Source organism: Pseudophryne corroboree, chromosome 7 (assembly GCF_028390025.1).
Source record: "Pseudophryne corroboree isolate aPseCor3 chromosome 7, aPseCor3.hap2, whole genome shotgun sequence".
Lineage (NCBI taxonomy): Eukaryota > Metazoa > Chordata > Amphibia > Anura > Myobatrachidae > Pseudophryne > Pseudophryne corroboree.
Window position 1 is genome coordinate 34,591,547 of NC_086450.1, and position 17,627 is coordinate 34,609,173.

Here is a 17,627-nt window from a genome sequence, read left to right on the forward strand (position 1 = left end):
GAGAAGTGAGCCTGTGGAGAAGTTGCCCATGGCAACCAATCAGCTGCTCCGTACAACTGTATAGTATGCAAATTATAAATGCTACTTCAATGCTGATTGGTTGCCACGGGTAACTCCTCCTCTGGCACACTTCTCCACTCTTTTCACTGCTTCATGAATAGACCCCATGGGCCAAATGTAATAGAGTGAGAAATTTCAGAAAGTGAGACGTTTGGTAAGGTTTTTCAGTTTTGTTTTTTTTTAAAGTGGCAATCATTTACACTGCAAAACCAGGTTGATCTTGCTGTGTAAATGATTGCCACTTTAAAAAAAACTGCAAAACCTTACCAAATCTCTCACTTTTTGAAACTCTCACTCTAATAAATTTGGCCCATATTCTCTCCAAGATTTGATACAGTACATAGGTGTTTGTGGAAATAATAATCTCTTCTAGCTTAAATAATACTGCGATCATTGTTATATACTCACACATCTCCTATATAATAGCCCTATTCTGTGACCTTGTGATACATTTGCTAACGCTGGGCGGAGTCACAACAGTGGGCGGAGTTATTCAAATGAGTCACAGAGATCTGGCCAAATCTACAGGAGACTAGGAGCAGAAGCAGATAGCATGGGCATTGGGCATGTCACAGGCAGGGGTGCATACCTCCCAGCTTTCTGCAGGAGCTTTCTCCAGGCAGAAGGAGGGAAACACACTCGGCGAAAAGGGGGCGTGGCTTCACGGGAGGGCCCCGTTTTCGTCAGTGAGGGGGCTTGCCCAGCGCTCTGTGAGCTGCTGGCATGCCCCCAGGGCTGATTATGAGTCCGGGGGGCACAGGGCACTTGAGACAGGGGAGCCCTATCTCATTGCTGTGCCTGCTGTGGGTTGTGGGCGTGGCCTAATCGCAGGGAGACTGCTGCCTCCCTGCAACACCACAGACCTGCCAATATGCAGCAGCGTGTGCTGACTGTAGCACAATGCTGCCGCTGTTGCTGGCAGGACGGGGGGAGCTTCTGAGCTGGGACAGAGCTACTCCAGCCGGGGGGCCCCCTAAAACTGTGGGGCCAACGGTACGTATCCCCTGGCCACCCCCCCACCCCCTTAATCCGGCTCTGCTGCTGGAACCCCCCCCGTAATCCGTACCCCCTGATGCCCCCTCTCCCTCTGTCTCCACTATTCACCGCTGCTCTGCTAAGCAGAGCAGCGAGTACAGGAGCTTTCCAACTGCCCCCCCCCACCGCCGGACACTGCGACCCGCGGGTGGGACAGCGGGACAGACCCCAAAAAATGGGACTGTCCCGCGAAAATCGGGACATTTGGGAGGTAAGCAGCACCTCCGGACCTCCTTTCCCATCCGCCGCAACACCCGTACCTGCCCCTACCCTACCCATGGTGCCTGCGGTCCCCTACCCAACCCCCGGCACACCCATCCCACAGCACCTCCTGAACCCTTCACCCATCCACAACATCCCCACACCTGCCCCTCTCCCACCCGTGGCACCCCTGCTCCTCCCCCACCTGCAGTGCCTCCGGACCCCTCCCCCATCTGCATCCCCCATTCCTCTGCCCCTCCCCCACGCGCAGCACCTCCCGAACCTTCCCCATCCGGGCCCCACCCCCACTTCTGCCTCCCCTCCACCCGCAGCATCTACAGACACCATCCGCAGTACCCCCCGCACCCGCTACATTCTGTACATCGTGCCCTGCAGGTGCTGTTCACGCCGTCGCAAGGGGCTGCGCCTCCTTCACCATCGCACGCCCTTTCATTGTGCAATATTTAACCACTAACAAAGGAATGCAGGTAATACTCCATATAATACAAATATTAAACCCCAGAAAGGCATGCAAGGGTTAAGGGGGCGTAGCCCCTTGCGACGGTGTGAAGAGCGCCCGTAGGGCGCGATGAAGCACCTAGTGTAATATAATGCAGTGAGATTGCTGAAATATAATCGTATTCCCAGTGTTTCTAGCTTGGCTTGTGCAGGAGCTTTCAGCCAGTGGAAGTCATTAATAACTGGCTCTAGAGAATGGTAACTGTAGCCCCTCCACAGTGATGTGGGATGTAGTATTCTTAGACACAAATAGAAAACAGTTGTACTTTTTGAGTTTTGTATATGAATTTGAAAATATAACTTTTGATCAGGGTCATTTGGGTAGTTTCTGTTGTCATTATGATTTAAAAAGAGTAAACACAGTTGTTTGACAATAAATGGCTTCACCCAACCACTAACCATGAGTGAAAGAAATGTTTGTGAATTATCATTCATATTCTCTGACAAATGGCCAGAAAATCACAAATTCTGCTAGGGTATGTAAACTTATGAGCACAACTGTATATATTTTTTTTTTAATTCACTGCACATTGTATTTGTCCCAACAGCGGCATCCCATCAGCTGAAATCCCGCTGCGCTCGCCACACTTCAGGCCCGATGGTGAGCTTCGCTCACTACATGTTATATTCCCACTCGGTTGGCGGTGTGGACCCACTGCCAGAGTGGAAATATGGGGCTGCCCTCGGGATTCCAAACGGCTGTTTGGATTCCGGCGGCGGAATCCTGAACGCCGGGATCCCGGCAGCCGGTATATTATCCCATGTATATATGTGTGTGTGTGTGTGTGTGTGTGTGTGTGTGTGTGTGTGTGTGTGTGTGTGTGTGTGTGTGTGTGTGTGTGTGTGTGTGTGTGTGTATTAATCCTGTTGAGCTCCACCACTCCCATAATTTACTGTACAGGAAATTGTTTTGTTTTAATCACCAAATTGATTAGTCAGTGTTACATATACAGCACAGGCAAATCTGTTACATGATTTCCTCTCTATACTGTATCTGTGTTACTCATGGTGATATCAGCCTCCAGGCCTACAAGAGCTAAGAACACGTTGTCTCTGATTCATTGTGTGATTTATCATCAGAAATGTGTCAGTCCCATCCTACCAGTAATTAGGGCATTGCGTGGTTGTACGACTGTAATGTTCTGAGTTACCCTTTTTGTCTCTGCCCAGATAATGGCTGATGATCAGAGGCGGCGGATGTCAGTCGTGCAGGGCGACAAGAGCACCTGGGTCACCCCATCGTGTCTTACTGAGCTCCTCCAGCTGAGATTCTGCTACCCACTGGCTCCTCTGGTGGTGGGGAATACGTTTATCGGTAAGCAATGGAGTGTTGGCGTAATTAGAATAAACAAATACACTGAAAAGTATCAGCAGTGAGATTTGAATACTACATAGTAACAGAAATACAGAGATCTCAGCTGGTATATATGATATGATTAAGCCACCAGGCCGTGTCAAGGCATCTCTGTTACTGGCTGCCCCTAATGCTACGTGATAATAGCACCCACTCTGGGTCATATACAGGTTGAGTATCCCATATCCAAATATCCGAAATACGGAATATTCCGAAATACAGACTTTTTTGAGTGAGAGTGAGATAGTGAAACTTTTGTTTTTTGATGGTTCAATGTACACACACTTTGTTTAATACACAAAGTTATTAAAAATATTGTATTAAATGACCTTCAGGCTGTGTATATAAGGTGTATATGAAACATAAATGAATTGTGTGAATGTAGACACACTTTGTTTAATGCACAAAGTTATAAAAAATATTGGCTAAAATTACCTTCAGGCTGTGTGTATAAGGTGTATATGTAACATAAATGCATTCTGTGCTTAGATTTAGGTTCCATCACCATGATATCTCATAATGGTATGCAATTATTCCAAAATACGGAAAAATCCCATATCCAAAATACCTCTGGTCCCAAGCATTTTGGATAAGGGATACTCAACCTGTAATTGTATATTGTTAATGCTACATGATAATGGCACATACAGTATATGTATATATCTAAATTAAGAGCCAACTCACCTGGAGTCAAATATTCAGACAATGGGGCCTATTATGAAATATTTGTAGGATTATCCCTGAAAACACGTGTTTCGTGGGGGGCACCCACAAATATTGTGTATCCTATGAATGCATCTTCTGGGACCATTTTCATTCACAAAAGCAACCTCCTTAGTTATTTCTATGGGGGCTGCTTCAAAGCTGAATTTACAAAGGCTGCGCTACCCGCTCAGCAAGGGGATGCAGTGCAGGTAAGCGCCATGCTGAAGAGGCGCTCTCCCTGCTCTGCATCCCTGCTGCTGCCGGCTGCCGCTGCGTCTGTCAAACTGGATGACAGGTAGCGGCTCAGGCAGCGCGTAGTGTGGCTCCCTCCCCCTCCTCCTCCCCAGGGAGACTGAGCGTAGTGTGCGGCCTCAGCCCACACAAATTGCCGCTGCCAAGAAGTCTGCACTACGGTCCGGATGTAAAATATTGGGGGGGTGGCCTAATTGCGGAAGGCGTGGCCACACACCCTTATGGAAAATGTTGAAAAAATAACTATGTCGTGCTCAGCAGGGTGAGGGTCCCTGAGCTTTAAGCCCTGAGTCCCCCAGCCAGGTCAATTAAGGGTGGAGCACAATCAGTGTGATCTCCCCCCCCCCCCACCCTCCTACACGTATAGGAACAGGAAGAGGCTCAGCAGTAGCAGCAGCCTCTCTGCAGCACAGCACAATGCGTGTGCGTAATTAACGGATGCTACTGTGTGGTGTAATGTGACTAATGGACGCTACTGCGTGGTGTAATGTGACTAACGGACGCTACTGTGCGGTATAATGTGACTAACGGACACTACTGTGTGGTGTAATGTGACTAATGGACACTACTGTGTGGTGTAATGTGACTAACAGACACCACTGTGCAGTATAATGTGACTAATGGACACTACTGTGCGGTGTAATGTGACTAACGGACGCTGTTGTGCAGTGTAATGTGACTAATGGACACTACTGTGCGGTGTAATAAGACTAATGGACATAACTGTGCAGTGTAATGTGACTAATGGACGCTACTGTGCGGTGTAATGTAAGTAACGGACGCTACTGTGTGGTGTAATGTGACTAACGGACACTACTGTACGGTGTAATGTGACTAACGGACGCTACTGTGAGGTGTAATGTAAGTAACGGATGCTACTGTGTGGTGTAATGTGACTAACGGACACTGCTGTGCGGTGTAATGTGACTAACGGACACTACTGTGTAGTGTAATGTGACTAATGGACACCACTGTGCAGTGTAATGTGACTAATGGACACTACTGTGCAGTGTAATGTGACTAACGTACACCACTGTGCAGTGTAATGTGACTAATGGGCACTACTGTGTGGTGTAATGTGACTAACGGACGCTACTGTGCGGTGTGATGTGACTAACGGACGCTACTGTGCGGTGTAATGTAAGTAACAGACGCTACTGTGTGGTGTAATGTGACTAATGGACACTACTGTGCGGTGTAGTAAGACTAATGGACATAACTGTGCAGTGTAATGTGACTAACGGACGCTACTGTGAGGTGTAATGTAAGTAATGGACGCTACTGTGTGGTGTAATGTGACTAACGGACGCTACTGTACGGTGTAATGTGACTAATGGACGCTACTGTGAGGTGTAATGTAAGTAACGGATGCTACTGTGTGGTGTAATGTGACTAACGGACACTGCTGTGCGGTGTAATGTGACTAACGGACGCTACTGTGCGGTGTAATGTGACTAACATACACCACTGTGCAGAGTAATGTGACTAATGGGCACTACTGTGTGGTGTAATGTGACTAACGGACGCTACTGTGCGGTGTGATGTAAGTAACAGACACTACTGTGTGGTGTAATGTGACTAATGGACACTACTGTGCAGTGTAATGTGACAAATGGACACTACTGTGTGGTGTAGTGTGACTAACGGACACTACTGTGCGGTGTAATGTGAATTACACACTTGTGCGGTGTAATGTGACTAACAGACACTACTGTGTGGTGTAATGTGACTAATGTACACCACTGTGTGGTGTAATGTGAATTACACACTACTGTGCGGTATAATGTGACTAACGTACATCACTGTGCAGTGTAATGTGACTAATGGACACTACTGTGTGGTGTAATGTGACTAACGGACGTTACTGTGCAGTGTAATGTGACTAACGTACCCCACTGTGCAGTGTAATGTGACTAATGGGCACTACTGTGTGGTGTAATGTGACTAACGGACGCTACTATACGGTGTGATGTGACTAACGGACGCTACTGTGAGGTGTAATGTAAGTAACAGACACTACTGTGTGGTGTAATGTGACTAACGGACACTGCTGTGCGGTGTAATGTGACTAACGGACACTACTGTGTGGTGTAATGTGACTAATGGACACTACTGTGCGGTGTAATGTGACTAATGGACACTACTGTGCGGTGTAATGTGACTAACGGACACTACTGTGCGGTGTAATGAGAATTACACACTATTGTGCGGTGTAATGTGACTAACGTACACCACTGTGCGGTGTAATGTGAATAACACACCTCTGTGCGGTATAATGTGACTAACGGACACTACTGTGTGGTGTAATGTGACTAACGTACACCACTGTGCAGTGTAATGTGACTAATGGACACTACTGTATGGTGTAATGTGACTAACGGACACTACTGTGTGGTGTAATGTGACTAACGGACACTACTGTGCAGTGTAATGTGACTAATGGACACTACTGTGTGGTGTAATGTGACTAATGGACACTACTGTGCGGTGTAATGTGACTAACGGACACTACTGTGTGGTGTAATGTGACTAACGGACACTACTGTGCTGTGTAATGTGACTAATGGACACTACTGTGTGGTGTAATGTGACTAATGGACACTACTGTGTGGTGTAATGTGACTAATAGACACTACTGTGCTGTGTAATGTGACTAATGGACACTACTGTGTGGTGTAATGTGACTAATGGACACTACTGTGTGGTGTAATGTGACTAATGGACACTACTGTGCGGTGTTATGTGACTAACGGACACTACTGTGTGGTGTAATGTGACTAACGGACACTACTGTGCTGTGTAATGTGACTAATGGACACTACTGTGTGGTGTAATGTGACTAACGGACACTACTGTGTGGTGTAATGTGACTAACGGACACTACTGTGTGGTGTAATGTGACTAACGGACACTACTGTGCAGTGTAATGTGACTAATGGACACTACTGTGTGGTGTAATGTGACTAATGGACACTACGGTGCGGTGTAATGTGACTAACGGACACTACGGTGCAGTGTAATGTGACTAACGGACACTACTGTGCAGTGTAATGTGACTAACGAACACTACTGTGCGGTGTAATGTGACTAACGAACACTACTGTGCGGTGTAATGTGACTAACGGACACTACTGTGTGGTGTAATGTGAATTGGTACTATTCTGTGGCCACCCCCTATATTTTTAGTGCACGCCTTCGGCGCGCACTGTCCCTGTCTTGAGCATGGTGGGTGCCAAAGGATACTTTTGCCCTGAGCTCCTCAAGGTCTAGAACTGGCCCTGTCACCGATTTTAAAATATCTTTTTATTTTCAAATGTAACATACCCCCAATTGAATAGAGAGGAGGGAGCGCTGAAACATACCCTAGCTACACCTCTGATAAGGGGTAATACTGTGGGCATTGTGTATAAGGGGTAGCACTGTGTAGCGTAACGTGTACAAGGGGCACTACTGTGTGGTATAATATGAATAAGGAACACTATGTTTGGGGTAATGGGAATAAGATTGTAATACTGTGTGACATAATGTAAATTGTGGATACCATTGTGGCCTTGCCCCTTCCTTGTGTGACCACACCCCTTTTTACGGTGCGCGCTGTCTCTTTTTTACAGATGGGAGGGTGCAAATTTATTATTAGCAGGGGGGCGCCAAACACTCTAGAACCGGACCTCCGGAATGTAAAGCATGACATCTTTAGATGGTGTTAGCCATTGCAGCCCATACTCAACGCATACTGTATCTTGCTGCAGCGGGGGAAGGGGGCTGAGCTGGATGGAGAAAGTATATGCGATCGCTTTACTTCTTGCTGATTGTCAGGATGAGTTCCTGTCCTGGTGGCTCAGTAAAGATACATTGCACTGATCAATGGCTCCTTCTTGCTGTGAATGACAGCGATATGGAACTGTTATTCCCGGGATACTAAAGGATAACAAATACCCCGATGGCTGATATTTGGAAAGTGTAATATATCTCAGAATTGTCTGTCAAGGAATATTGTTCTTTCAGCATGACAATGACATCCCCATACTGTATGTAGAGCAGTCACATTATACATGTGTGGCTGTAAATTACTTTTCATCTGAGATACAAAATTCTCTTCCATTATCATTATCTTCCACCTTTTCTACAGCAACCTCCTCCTATATGACTTCCCTCTCACCCATTTCTCCCGCCTTGGCTACTGCAACCTCCTCCTGTCTGACCTCCCTTTCACCCATTTCTCCCGCCTTGGCTTCTGCAACCTCCTCCTATATGACTTCCCTCTCACCCATTTCTCCCACCTTGGCTACTGCAACCTCCTTCTGTCTGACCTCCCTCTCACACATTTCCAACCGCCTTAGCTACTGCAACCTCCTATTATATGACTTCCCTCTCACCCATTTCTCCCACCTTGGCTACTGCAACCTCTTCCTGTCTGACCTCCCTCTCACCCATTTCTCCCGCCTTGGCTACTGCAACCTCCTCCTATATGACTTCCCTCTCACTCATTTCTCCCACCTTGGCTACTGCAACCTCTTTCTGTCTGACCTCCCTCTCACCCATTTCTCCCGCCTTGGCTACTGCAACCTACTGCTGTCTGACCTCCCTCTCACCCATCTCTCCCGCCTTGGCTACTGCAACCTCCTCCTGTCTGACCTCCCTCTCACCCATTTCTCCCGCCTTGGCTACTGTAACCTCCTCCTGTCTGACCTCCCTCTCACCCATCTCTCCCGCCTTGGCTACTGCAACCTCCTCCTGTCTGACCTCCCTCTCACCCATCTCTCCCGCCTTGGCTACTGCAACCTCCTCCTGTCTGACCTCCCTCTCACCCATTTCTCCCGCCTTGGCTACTGCAACCTCCTCCTGTCTGACCTCCCTCTCACCCATCTCTACCGCCTTGGCTACTGCAACCTCCTCCTATATGACCTCCTCTCACCCAACTCTCCCGCCTTGGCTACTGCAACCTCCTCCTGTCTGACCTCCCTCTCACCCATCTCTCCCGCCTTGGCTACTGCAGCCTCCTCCTGTCTGACCTCCATCTCACCCATTTCTCCTGCCTTGGCTACTGCAACCTCCTTCTGTCTGACCTCCCTCTCACCCATCTCTCCTGCCTTGGCTACTGCAACCTCCTCCTATATGACCTCCTCTCACCCATCTCTCCTGCCTTGGCTACTGCAACCTCCTCCTGTCTGACCTCCCTCTCACCCAACTCTACCGCCTTGGCTACTGCAACCTCCTCCTATATGACCTCCTCTCACCCATCTCTCCTGCCTTGGCTACTGCAACCCCCTCCTGTCTGACCACCCTCTCACCCACATTAATTTAACCTCAATGACACGCATGTTCCTCACCCGTCTCTTATATACACTACCCACCGTTCCTTGCAGAATCCAATTAAAATCCTATAGCTACTGACATCTATATCCTCTTCTCACTCCGCACACCAATCCGCTCCACCTCTCCTGTCATTGGCCCATCTGCCTCTAGCCACATTCACATGACCTGGGTGGAGTTCAGGTTAATTACTTATTTATCAATTTGTTAGTGTGTGCTGCTGCTTCCCCCTATTGAGGTAATTGCCAACCTCAGGGCAGTAAACTAAAGAATTTTTTTTTTTTGTGTTGGGGATGCGCTACACCACTAGCAAAAAAATATAAAAAAATGATTAAGAATGTACATATGATTCTATATATTAATGTATATAGAAAGGGTTTAATACTCTTTACACAATTTCATAAATAAAAAAGTTATAATTTATTTTTCTAGAATTTCATATATAGACAGCTTTTTTTTAAAAATTCATTAATATAAAGCCTGTATTACGATACGGCTCTTCACCTTTAAGAAAACATGTTTAAAACAAACATTCATAACCATCACTGTGACAGCCACGGACCCCAACGAAATCGGAACCAACAGCGCTACTTGAATCCCGGCAGAACGCAATCACGGTAACCTAACTGATGTAATAAGAGTCCGGAGGGATCAAGCTGTATGATTTGGAACCAGGGGAAAACAATGTGGATGCAAAGCCAAGTGGTTTAACAATCTATAATGCATGCATATTACTAACATCAAAAGCTGTGCACAGCAGGGACCCAGTGAACTCTGTCTACATAAAATAAACAAAGATTAATTTGTAGCAAAGATCGCTACAACGTATCAGATCTAATAGGACTCTATATATAGATTAACATTGTTTCGAATCCTAGGACTGTTCAAAAGGCTATATCAGCTATACAGCCTATCTATATATGTGTTTTTTTTTAAATGTTTGTTTTAAACATGTTTTCTTAAAGGTGAAGAGCCGTATAGTAATACAGGCTTTATATTAATGAATTTTTTAAAAAAAAAGCTGTCTATATATGAAATTCTAGAAAAATAAATTATAACTTTTTTGTTTATGAAATTGTGTAAAGAGTATTAAACCCTTTCTATATACATTAATATATAGAATCATATGTACATTCTTTATCATTTTTTAATATTTTTTTGCTAGTGGTGTAGCGCATCCCCAACACGAAAAAATGTTTTCTTTATTTGTAGGACCATGCACAATACTGTGGAGCCCTGGTATAACATGGTCCTAATAAGGAAATTGCTGTAAAAGTACTGTAATTCTGTGATATTCTGGATAGTGCCTGTTATCTCAGCTGTATATTTTTGGGAAATAGTGTCATTTTCTTTCATATGTTGTGTTCTCTTCCTCCAGGACCCCAGGTTAACCTGACAGGGTCGTATTACCCAGTTATCATCTCCCCTGCCCGGGTTCCGGAGCTGAGCATTGTGCATTTTGCTGAGAAAGGTAAAGGGTCCGGTGTTTGTAGGAGAAGCCTCTCTTCTATCTACTCAGGGATTCTAGGTTTATGTGCCCTGGCATATTTGTAGTGATTCCAGGTTGGGCAGCGGTTTTCTCCATGCTTGGCTGAATCCTCCATCCGTGAAAATATTAGTTTCTGGGTGGACACAGCTTTCTTTCAAACACACACTGAAAAGATCTGTATTATATGGGTGTGGCCAGACTTCCATAATAATTATAGGTATGAGTACGGAGAAGGGACGCCTGTTTCTGATGGATCTTTTGCATTCAGTGTTGCGTTTGTGCAAGTGCCGGTAATACTGTAGTTATAATGCGAATGCGGATGGTAAAAGCAGAGGGTGGTGCCACCGCCGGATGCATAAAACCTTTATGGGCACCTGCTTTAGCACATGGTAGTTGATCCGGCTGGCACGCCTGTCCTCACTTGTGGACACCATTGGGTTTAAGCTATGACTGCATAACTGGCATGCATCCTATGGATCTTGATGTGGGAAGCGGTCAAGATGCCCTGATGTATATTTTGTTCTTGGCCAGACAGACGTTATACTACAAGTGCTGACACACAGAGAAGGCCCCCCGGCGCAGCTGGAAGCAGGACGACATTTTTGCAAGTACCTACATACCAGCCTTTTCTGACAGTACCCGTAGAGGCATTTTTTGTGACATCTTTACAGTCACTGGGTCCTAGTGTAGTTCACCTATCACCTGCTTTATGACGCCCTGAGGCTACTAACGAAAAAGTCGTTGGTGTATTTTTTTTTTTAGAAAGTATTTAAATATGGTTTCGCAAAAGGTAGAAAGACCCAAAATAATTACAGTTTTATCTGTGTGCGGACTGAATGTGTAATGCAAATAGACTGTAACTTCTTCAAGCGATTTCATGTCATTCTGCAGAAACAAGTCTTTAATGTAAGGTTACTCATTATGCATGGTCTTCTGGGGCGCACCAATTGTATTATATAATAGCTTTGTGGTCAGTAGCCACATACCTAACAGTTAAAGCCATGCCTACTTCTGCTGAAGCTGCCATGAAGATTTAAACCACGTACCTACTGGCCAAAGGGGCAGATCGGCCTGAACTGTTGTTTCCATCCTCAGGGTGGCTTATAATGTGCACATTGTTACATTCCGTGATGGGCAACCAATTACACTTCTAGGGTCGCATGTGTATGGCCCTTTAATCTTCCAAAGATTTGCATATGATACCACCCTATGTCTCCATAATAATTTTAAATGATACATTTGATCATAGAAAAAGACAATGCGGAACAATTACCCCCCCCCCCCCCCCCTCTCCCTACTCAACTATTCACCCCAAAACACCCACCAAACCACTATCAATGCTTAATTAATGAGAGCCGGGGCCGTAGGTGAAGCTAGTTGGGGCGTAAGAGCTAGTGCCAATGGGGCCCAAAGTAGAGAACAAGACTGATGAGCTATAAAGCAGGGAGTAGGTAGAGGGACGGCAGGAGAAGGCTTGGCTGGCCAACACTTCACTGTGTGCGTCTTGAGATGGGGTTCTAAGGTAATCAAGAGAATTACAGTACACCAGATAATTGCAAGTTCTAAGCAAAGTTTTAATTAGTTTTAATTATCAGCTCTGATAAAGCAACATAAAACTGTTTTCACACTCCTATGTGGTGGATTCCAGCCCTCAGGTAATAGACTGGCTGTCACCAACTAGTTGTAGGTGTCAGCTACACACCGAGTTCACGGCTAACCCGTCCACCGAGCTCCAGATTGGTGTGACTGTGACTCTTCAATGCTGCTGGAGAGGGCACCAAACTCCAGCACAAGCTCCAGACTAGTACCACCTAGCCTGCAAATGTCTCCGTAAGGCCTGCCCACAACAGCAAGGGGATCCGTGGCCCCCAGCAATTTGAAATGAATATTTATTGCCCAGTTATTGTATGGTGTTCAATTGGCATTATTGGGTTGCTGGGACAATGCCCACCACGCCTTGGATGTCTCCAAACCTTGCCAGTTCTTCCCTAAATCTGACCTTGGCCAATGGACCTATTTTACAGGTTGTGGAGCTTTCATCTGCTGTTGATCTCTCAGCTATTAGAACATAGACAGCGACACTTACAGAAAAAGTATTGTTTAAATATGTCTACAGCCAATGCATGAAATACTTTCCTACTATTGCAAAGTCAAGTTAGATGTGAGGGTCGTTACAGTCATTGTGACAGTACAGTACATTCCTTTTTCTCTTAATTAAATCTTAAATTACCTAGAATAACTTTTATTTTGTAACCTGCCTATACACAGGCTTGGACTGGCCCACAGGGGTACAGGGGAAACCACCGGTGGGCCCTACTGCCTGGGGGCCCTCCTCCTGCTCTAAGGATCAGGTTGCAGACTGCACTGGACTATGGTGTATTTTCTACAGTGCATTGCTGTTATTAATCTGGTATATTATCATGCATGCAGCAGCTGAATTTACTGTATATATTTATGAAGGGGCCCAGACATTGCACTCTCTAATGCTTAGTCAAACCAATAAGGTGGCAAGCCACACCCCCTCTGCAGCCTGGCCACACCCCTAACATAGTCCCCTACCACTGCTTTCCCCCGGTGGGCCATACATGCCCCAGTCCAACACTGCCTATACAGTAGATCAACTATAAATAGCTTAGAACAACGCATCTGTCCAAGAAATCAATCATCCTAAATATAGTTTTGAAATAAAAAAAACTTTTATACCCCCGAGAGCTGAAGTTTCTTTAGGCTATAATGTGCACTACATGTTTATTTTGAGGTCCTATGTAGGGTAGATGTCTATTCGTGCTTAGGAGGAGAAGCACCTTCAAGAGAAAGATGAAGTGGAGACGTTTCCCATAGCAACTCAGCTTCTAGCTGTCATTTCATAGACTGTGCTAGATACCATACATGATAGCTAGAAGCTGGTTGGGCAACTTTATCTCTCTCTCTCTCAAAGGTGTGATACATCTCCCCTCTGTTATTGAAATGTGGGTCCATCAGTGAAGATGACCATTGAGTACTGGGATATCTGGGTGCCATCGCCTTGACGCACATGACATATTTATGAAGTCTATGTGATTCAGGTATCACTATTGGAGCAGCATGCAGCCTCGCAATGGTACGATCCATTCTCTCCGAGGCCGTGTCTCAGCTACCGGAGGAGAAAAACAAGATCTTCCGCGTCATTCTCCAGCACCTGACAGTGAAGCACATAAGAAGCGAATCAGTAAGTTATGTATGGAGTATTGGGGAGTAGTTTGCTAAAGTTAAAAAGGAGTGTGTGTAATATGAGGTGCACTTATTGCCTGCAAAGTGAGATTCAGAGGACTTATGGGGAGATTTATCAAACCTTAAAGAGAGAAAAATTGGAGAGAGATAAAGTACTGACCAATCCGCTCCGGCAATTTTTCAAACACAGCCTGATTGGCTGGTACTACATCTCTCTAGACTTTATCTCTTTCCAACCGTTAATAATTCTTCCCTTTAGCAGTTACAGTATGGGCAACATTATCCGCACCGTGTCTCCACCCACTAACTGCACCATTCTCAGCAATGTACCTTGTATCTATGTTGGGAAGCACAGTTAGCTTAGTGGTTAGCATTACAGCCTCAACGCCTAATGGCATGAGTTCACTTCCTGACCAAAGCCCTATCTTTGTGGAGTTTGTATGTTCTCCATGTGTTTGCATAGGTTTCTTCCCCGTGCTCCGGTTTTCGGTATCCATTCAGATGGTTGACAATGTTAAGGTCGACACTCATTAGGTCGACCACTATTGGTCAACATTGACATGGACAAGTGGTCGGCGCGTGAAAATGGTCGACACGTGAAAAGGTCGACATGGCCTTTTTTAAATTAGATTTTTAACTTTTTCATACTTTACCATCCACGTGGTCTACAATTGGGAACGGTAACCTGTATCGAGCGCAGCGGAGAGAGGCACCTTGCCTGCAGCGCTCGCCATGCAAGGGGACGCGGTACACTAATTGGGGTTCCTGGTCATGTTATGGAAAAAATGACACCAAAAACAGTTAAAAAATCCATGTCAACCTTTTTATGTGTCGACCATTTTCATGTGTCGACCATGTCAATGTTGGCCAAAAGTGGTCGACCTAATGCCTGTTGACCTTAACATTGACAATTCATACCGGAACCCCGGTTTTCTCCCATCACCAATATACTGGCAGGTTAATTGGTCTGTGGCAAAAAAAGTATCCCTAGTGCGTATGTGTGTCCATGTGTTAGGGGATATAGGGGGTCATTCTGACCCGTTCGCTCTCTGCGTTTTCACACAGTAGAGCGAACGGGTCCCTGCTGCGCATGCGCCAGCACCGTAGAGCGCCGGCGCATGCCAGATGACTGAAGGCCGTAGCAGGAAAGCGATCGCCCCTGCCTGATTGACAGGCAGAGGCGATCGCTGGGTGGGAGGGGGCGGAATGGCGGCGTCTGGCCGCCGTTTTGTGGGTTTGGTCCGGCCAACGCAGGCGTGACCGGACAGGACGGGGGGAGGGCCGCAGCGGCTGCGTGATGTCACACGCAGCCGCTGTGGGCCGGGGAGCGACAGGTAGCTCCTGGTCACTGTCAGCACGCTAAAGCTGCGCTGGCTGGGAGCTACTCGTGAAGTGCAAAGGCATTGCCGCTGTGCGATGCCTTTGCACTTCTGCGAGGGGGGCCGGACTGACATTCGGGGCGGACTAGCTCTGTGATGGGCGTCCCCCCACATGTCTGGGAAGAAGAGCGTAGCTGTGCTAAATTTAGCACAGCTACGATCAACTCGGAATGACCCCCATAGATTGTAAACTCCACTGGGGCAGGGACTGATGTGAATGACTGAGATATTCTCTGCTATGTAATATGTGTGCGCTATATAATTAATTAACTGCTAATAATAAGTGTTGTAATTTACTAATCCAGTACAGTGCTATGGAAATGTCTTTGGAATCTTTATGAAGCATCCTGTGGGGACACGTACTGTATGGCAACACATAGGGACAGCTTTAGCGCTCATATATATCCATTTGCGCCATGTGAAAAGTGTGACTTTTGTCTAATCTGTCGCACGGTGCATGTGCGCAGCTGAATTGAATTAAGAGTACCGTGCAGTCCTTTGCGCTTGGAGAGATCGAACCGGGGAGCTCGTCTGGAATTGTAATTGCACTACAGGAAAGGAGTAAAGATGTTTATTGGATATGCGTCCAATTTTGACTTTACGGACCTGTATGTGTTTCGTAGGCCAGGGTTCCGAGTTGATGATAATGCATACTTGCCTATTTTTGAAAAAGCATTTCAGGGAGATGTGACTGCTACATCAGAGAGGCGTGTCATAAAAATAACTTACATATAAATGTAAATGAGCCCCAAAGTTAGTAAGATCTATTTGTTGAAGAAAAGACACTGATATTTTGTAGGATTTGCAAGACTGTAACACATACTTACCTACTTTCTGGCAGCTCTCTCCGGGAGAGAGCTGCCAGGACGGCTCAGTGGAGGGGCTGGGCTGGGCAATGTCGAGAGGAGGGGGTGGGGAGGAGGCGGAACGGGGCGGGGAGGAGGCGGAACGGGGTGGGGAGGAGGAGGGGAGGAGGCGGAATGAGGGTGGGGTTACAGCGTCACACGTTTAAACCACGCCCCTTGCTCTGTAATGCCGCGATAACCGGCATTTTACAGCAGGGGGCGTGACTATGATGACGCGATTCAACAAGAATCGCGTCATCTACTGTCCGGACCGCCCACTTTACTCTCAAAGTGGGTGGCCGGGCAGGGAGGAATTTGAAAAACCGGGAGACTTGCCTGCTCTTCCGTGGGGCCGGGAGGGTCACCCGATTTTCGGGAGCCTCCCGGCCATTCCGGGAGAGTAGGCAAGTATGCTGTAACAGCTGCATAATGGAGATAAGGTGCAACCAGGGAGATTGTTGGTCTATTCAGGGAGTGAGGGAGATTGCTACTATTTCAGGGAGTCTCCTGCAGAATGAGGATACTGACAGGTGCATTTTTGGATGTTTCTAGATGCTAGGGATAAAGTTTCCTGGATCATGTGTGTGCAATCCCCAGTGATTCTCAGCAGTATATTTTCCTCTTTCCCTAGTCTCTTGGAGGGAACATTTTAAGTGGAAGTTGTACCTGGGATCTAAACCCTATTCTGGCTGTTGGAAACTGTACCTTTAATCTCGCATCAACAGGTAAGAACTGATGAAAACACCTGGCACTATGTGTCACTTACCTCTATGATTGAGTCTATGTACAGTGGGCCTGATTCTGATTTGGAAGTGAAGCAGAAAAAGCAAGTAACTTTGTATCTGGAACAAACCATGGACCTAATTCATACCTGATCGCAGGAACAAATTTGTTAGCTAATGAGCAAAACCATGTGCACTGCAGGGGGGGCAGATGTAACATGTGCAGAGAGTTAGATTTGGGAGGGGTGTGTTCAAACTGAAATCTAAATTGCAGTGTAAAAATAAAGCAGCCAGTATTTACCCTGCACAGAAACAATATAACTCACCCAAATCTAACTCTCTCTGCACATGTTATATCTGCCCCACCTGCAGTGCACATGGTTTTGCCCATTAGCTAACAAATTTGTTCCTGCGATCAGGTCTGAATTAGGCCCCATGTTGCCATGCAAGGGGAGGAAATACATTTATATTGTTTCTGTGCAGGGTAAATACTGGCTGCTTTTGCATGTAGCCCACAAATGTTACACAGCTTTATTCTTACAC

General features: G+C 46.3%; 1 protein-coding gene across 1 annotated transcript in view; it reads left to right on the forward strand.

Moving 5' to 3' along the window:
* LOC134944353 (aldehyde oxidase 2-like) overlaps positions 1–17,627 on the forward strand; it is a 183,723-nt gene that overhangs the window by 54,916 nt on the left and 111,180 nt on the right. Inside the window, exons 2-5 of the mRNA XM_063932933.1 lie at positions 2,986–3,130; positions 10,818–10,910; positions 13,994–14,136; positions 16,994–17,087. Of these exons, the coding sequence (XP_063789003.1) occupies positions 2,989–3,130; positions 10,818–10,910; positions 13,994–14,136; positions 16,994–17,087 (472 nt within the window). The 5' untranslated portion in view covers positions 2,986–2,988. The remainder of the gene's footprint in view (positions 1–2,985; positions 3,131–10,817; positions 10,911–13,993; positions 14,137–16,993; positions 17,088–17,627) is intronic.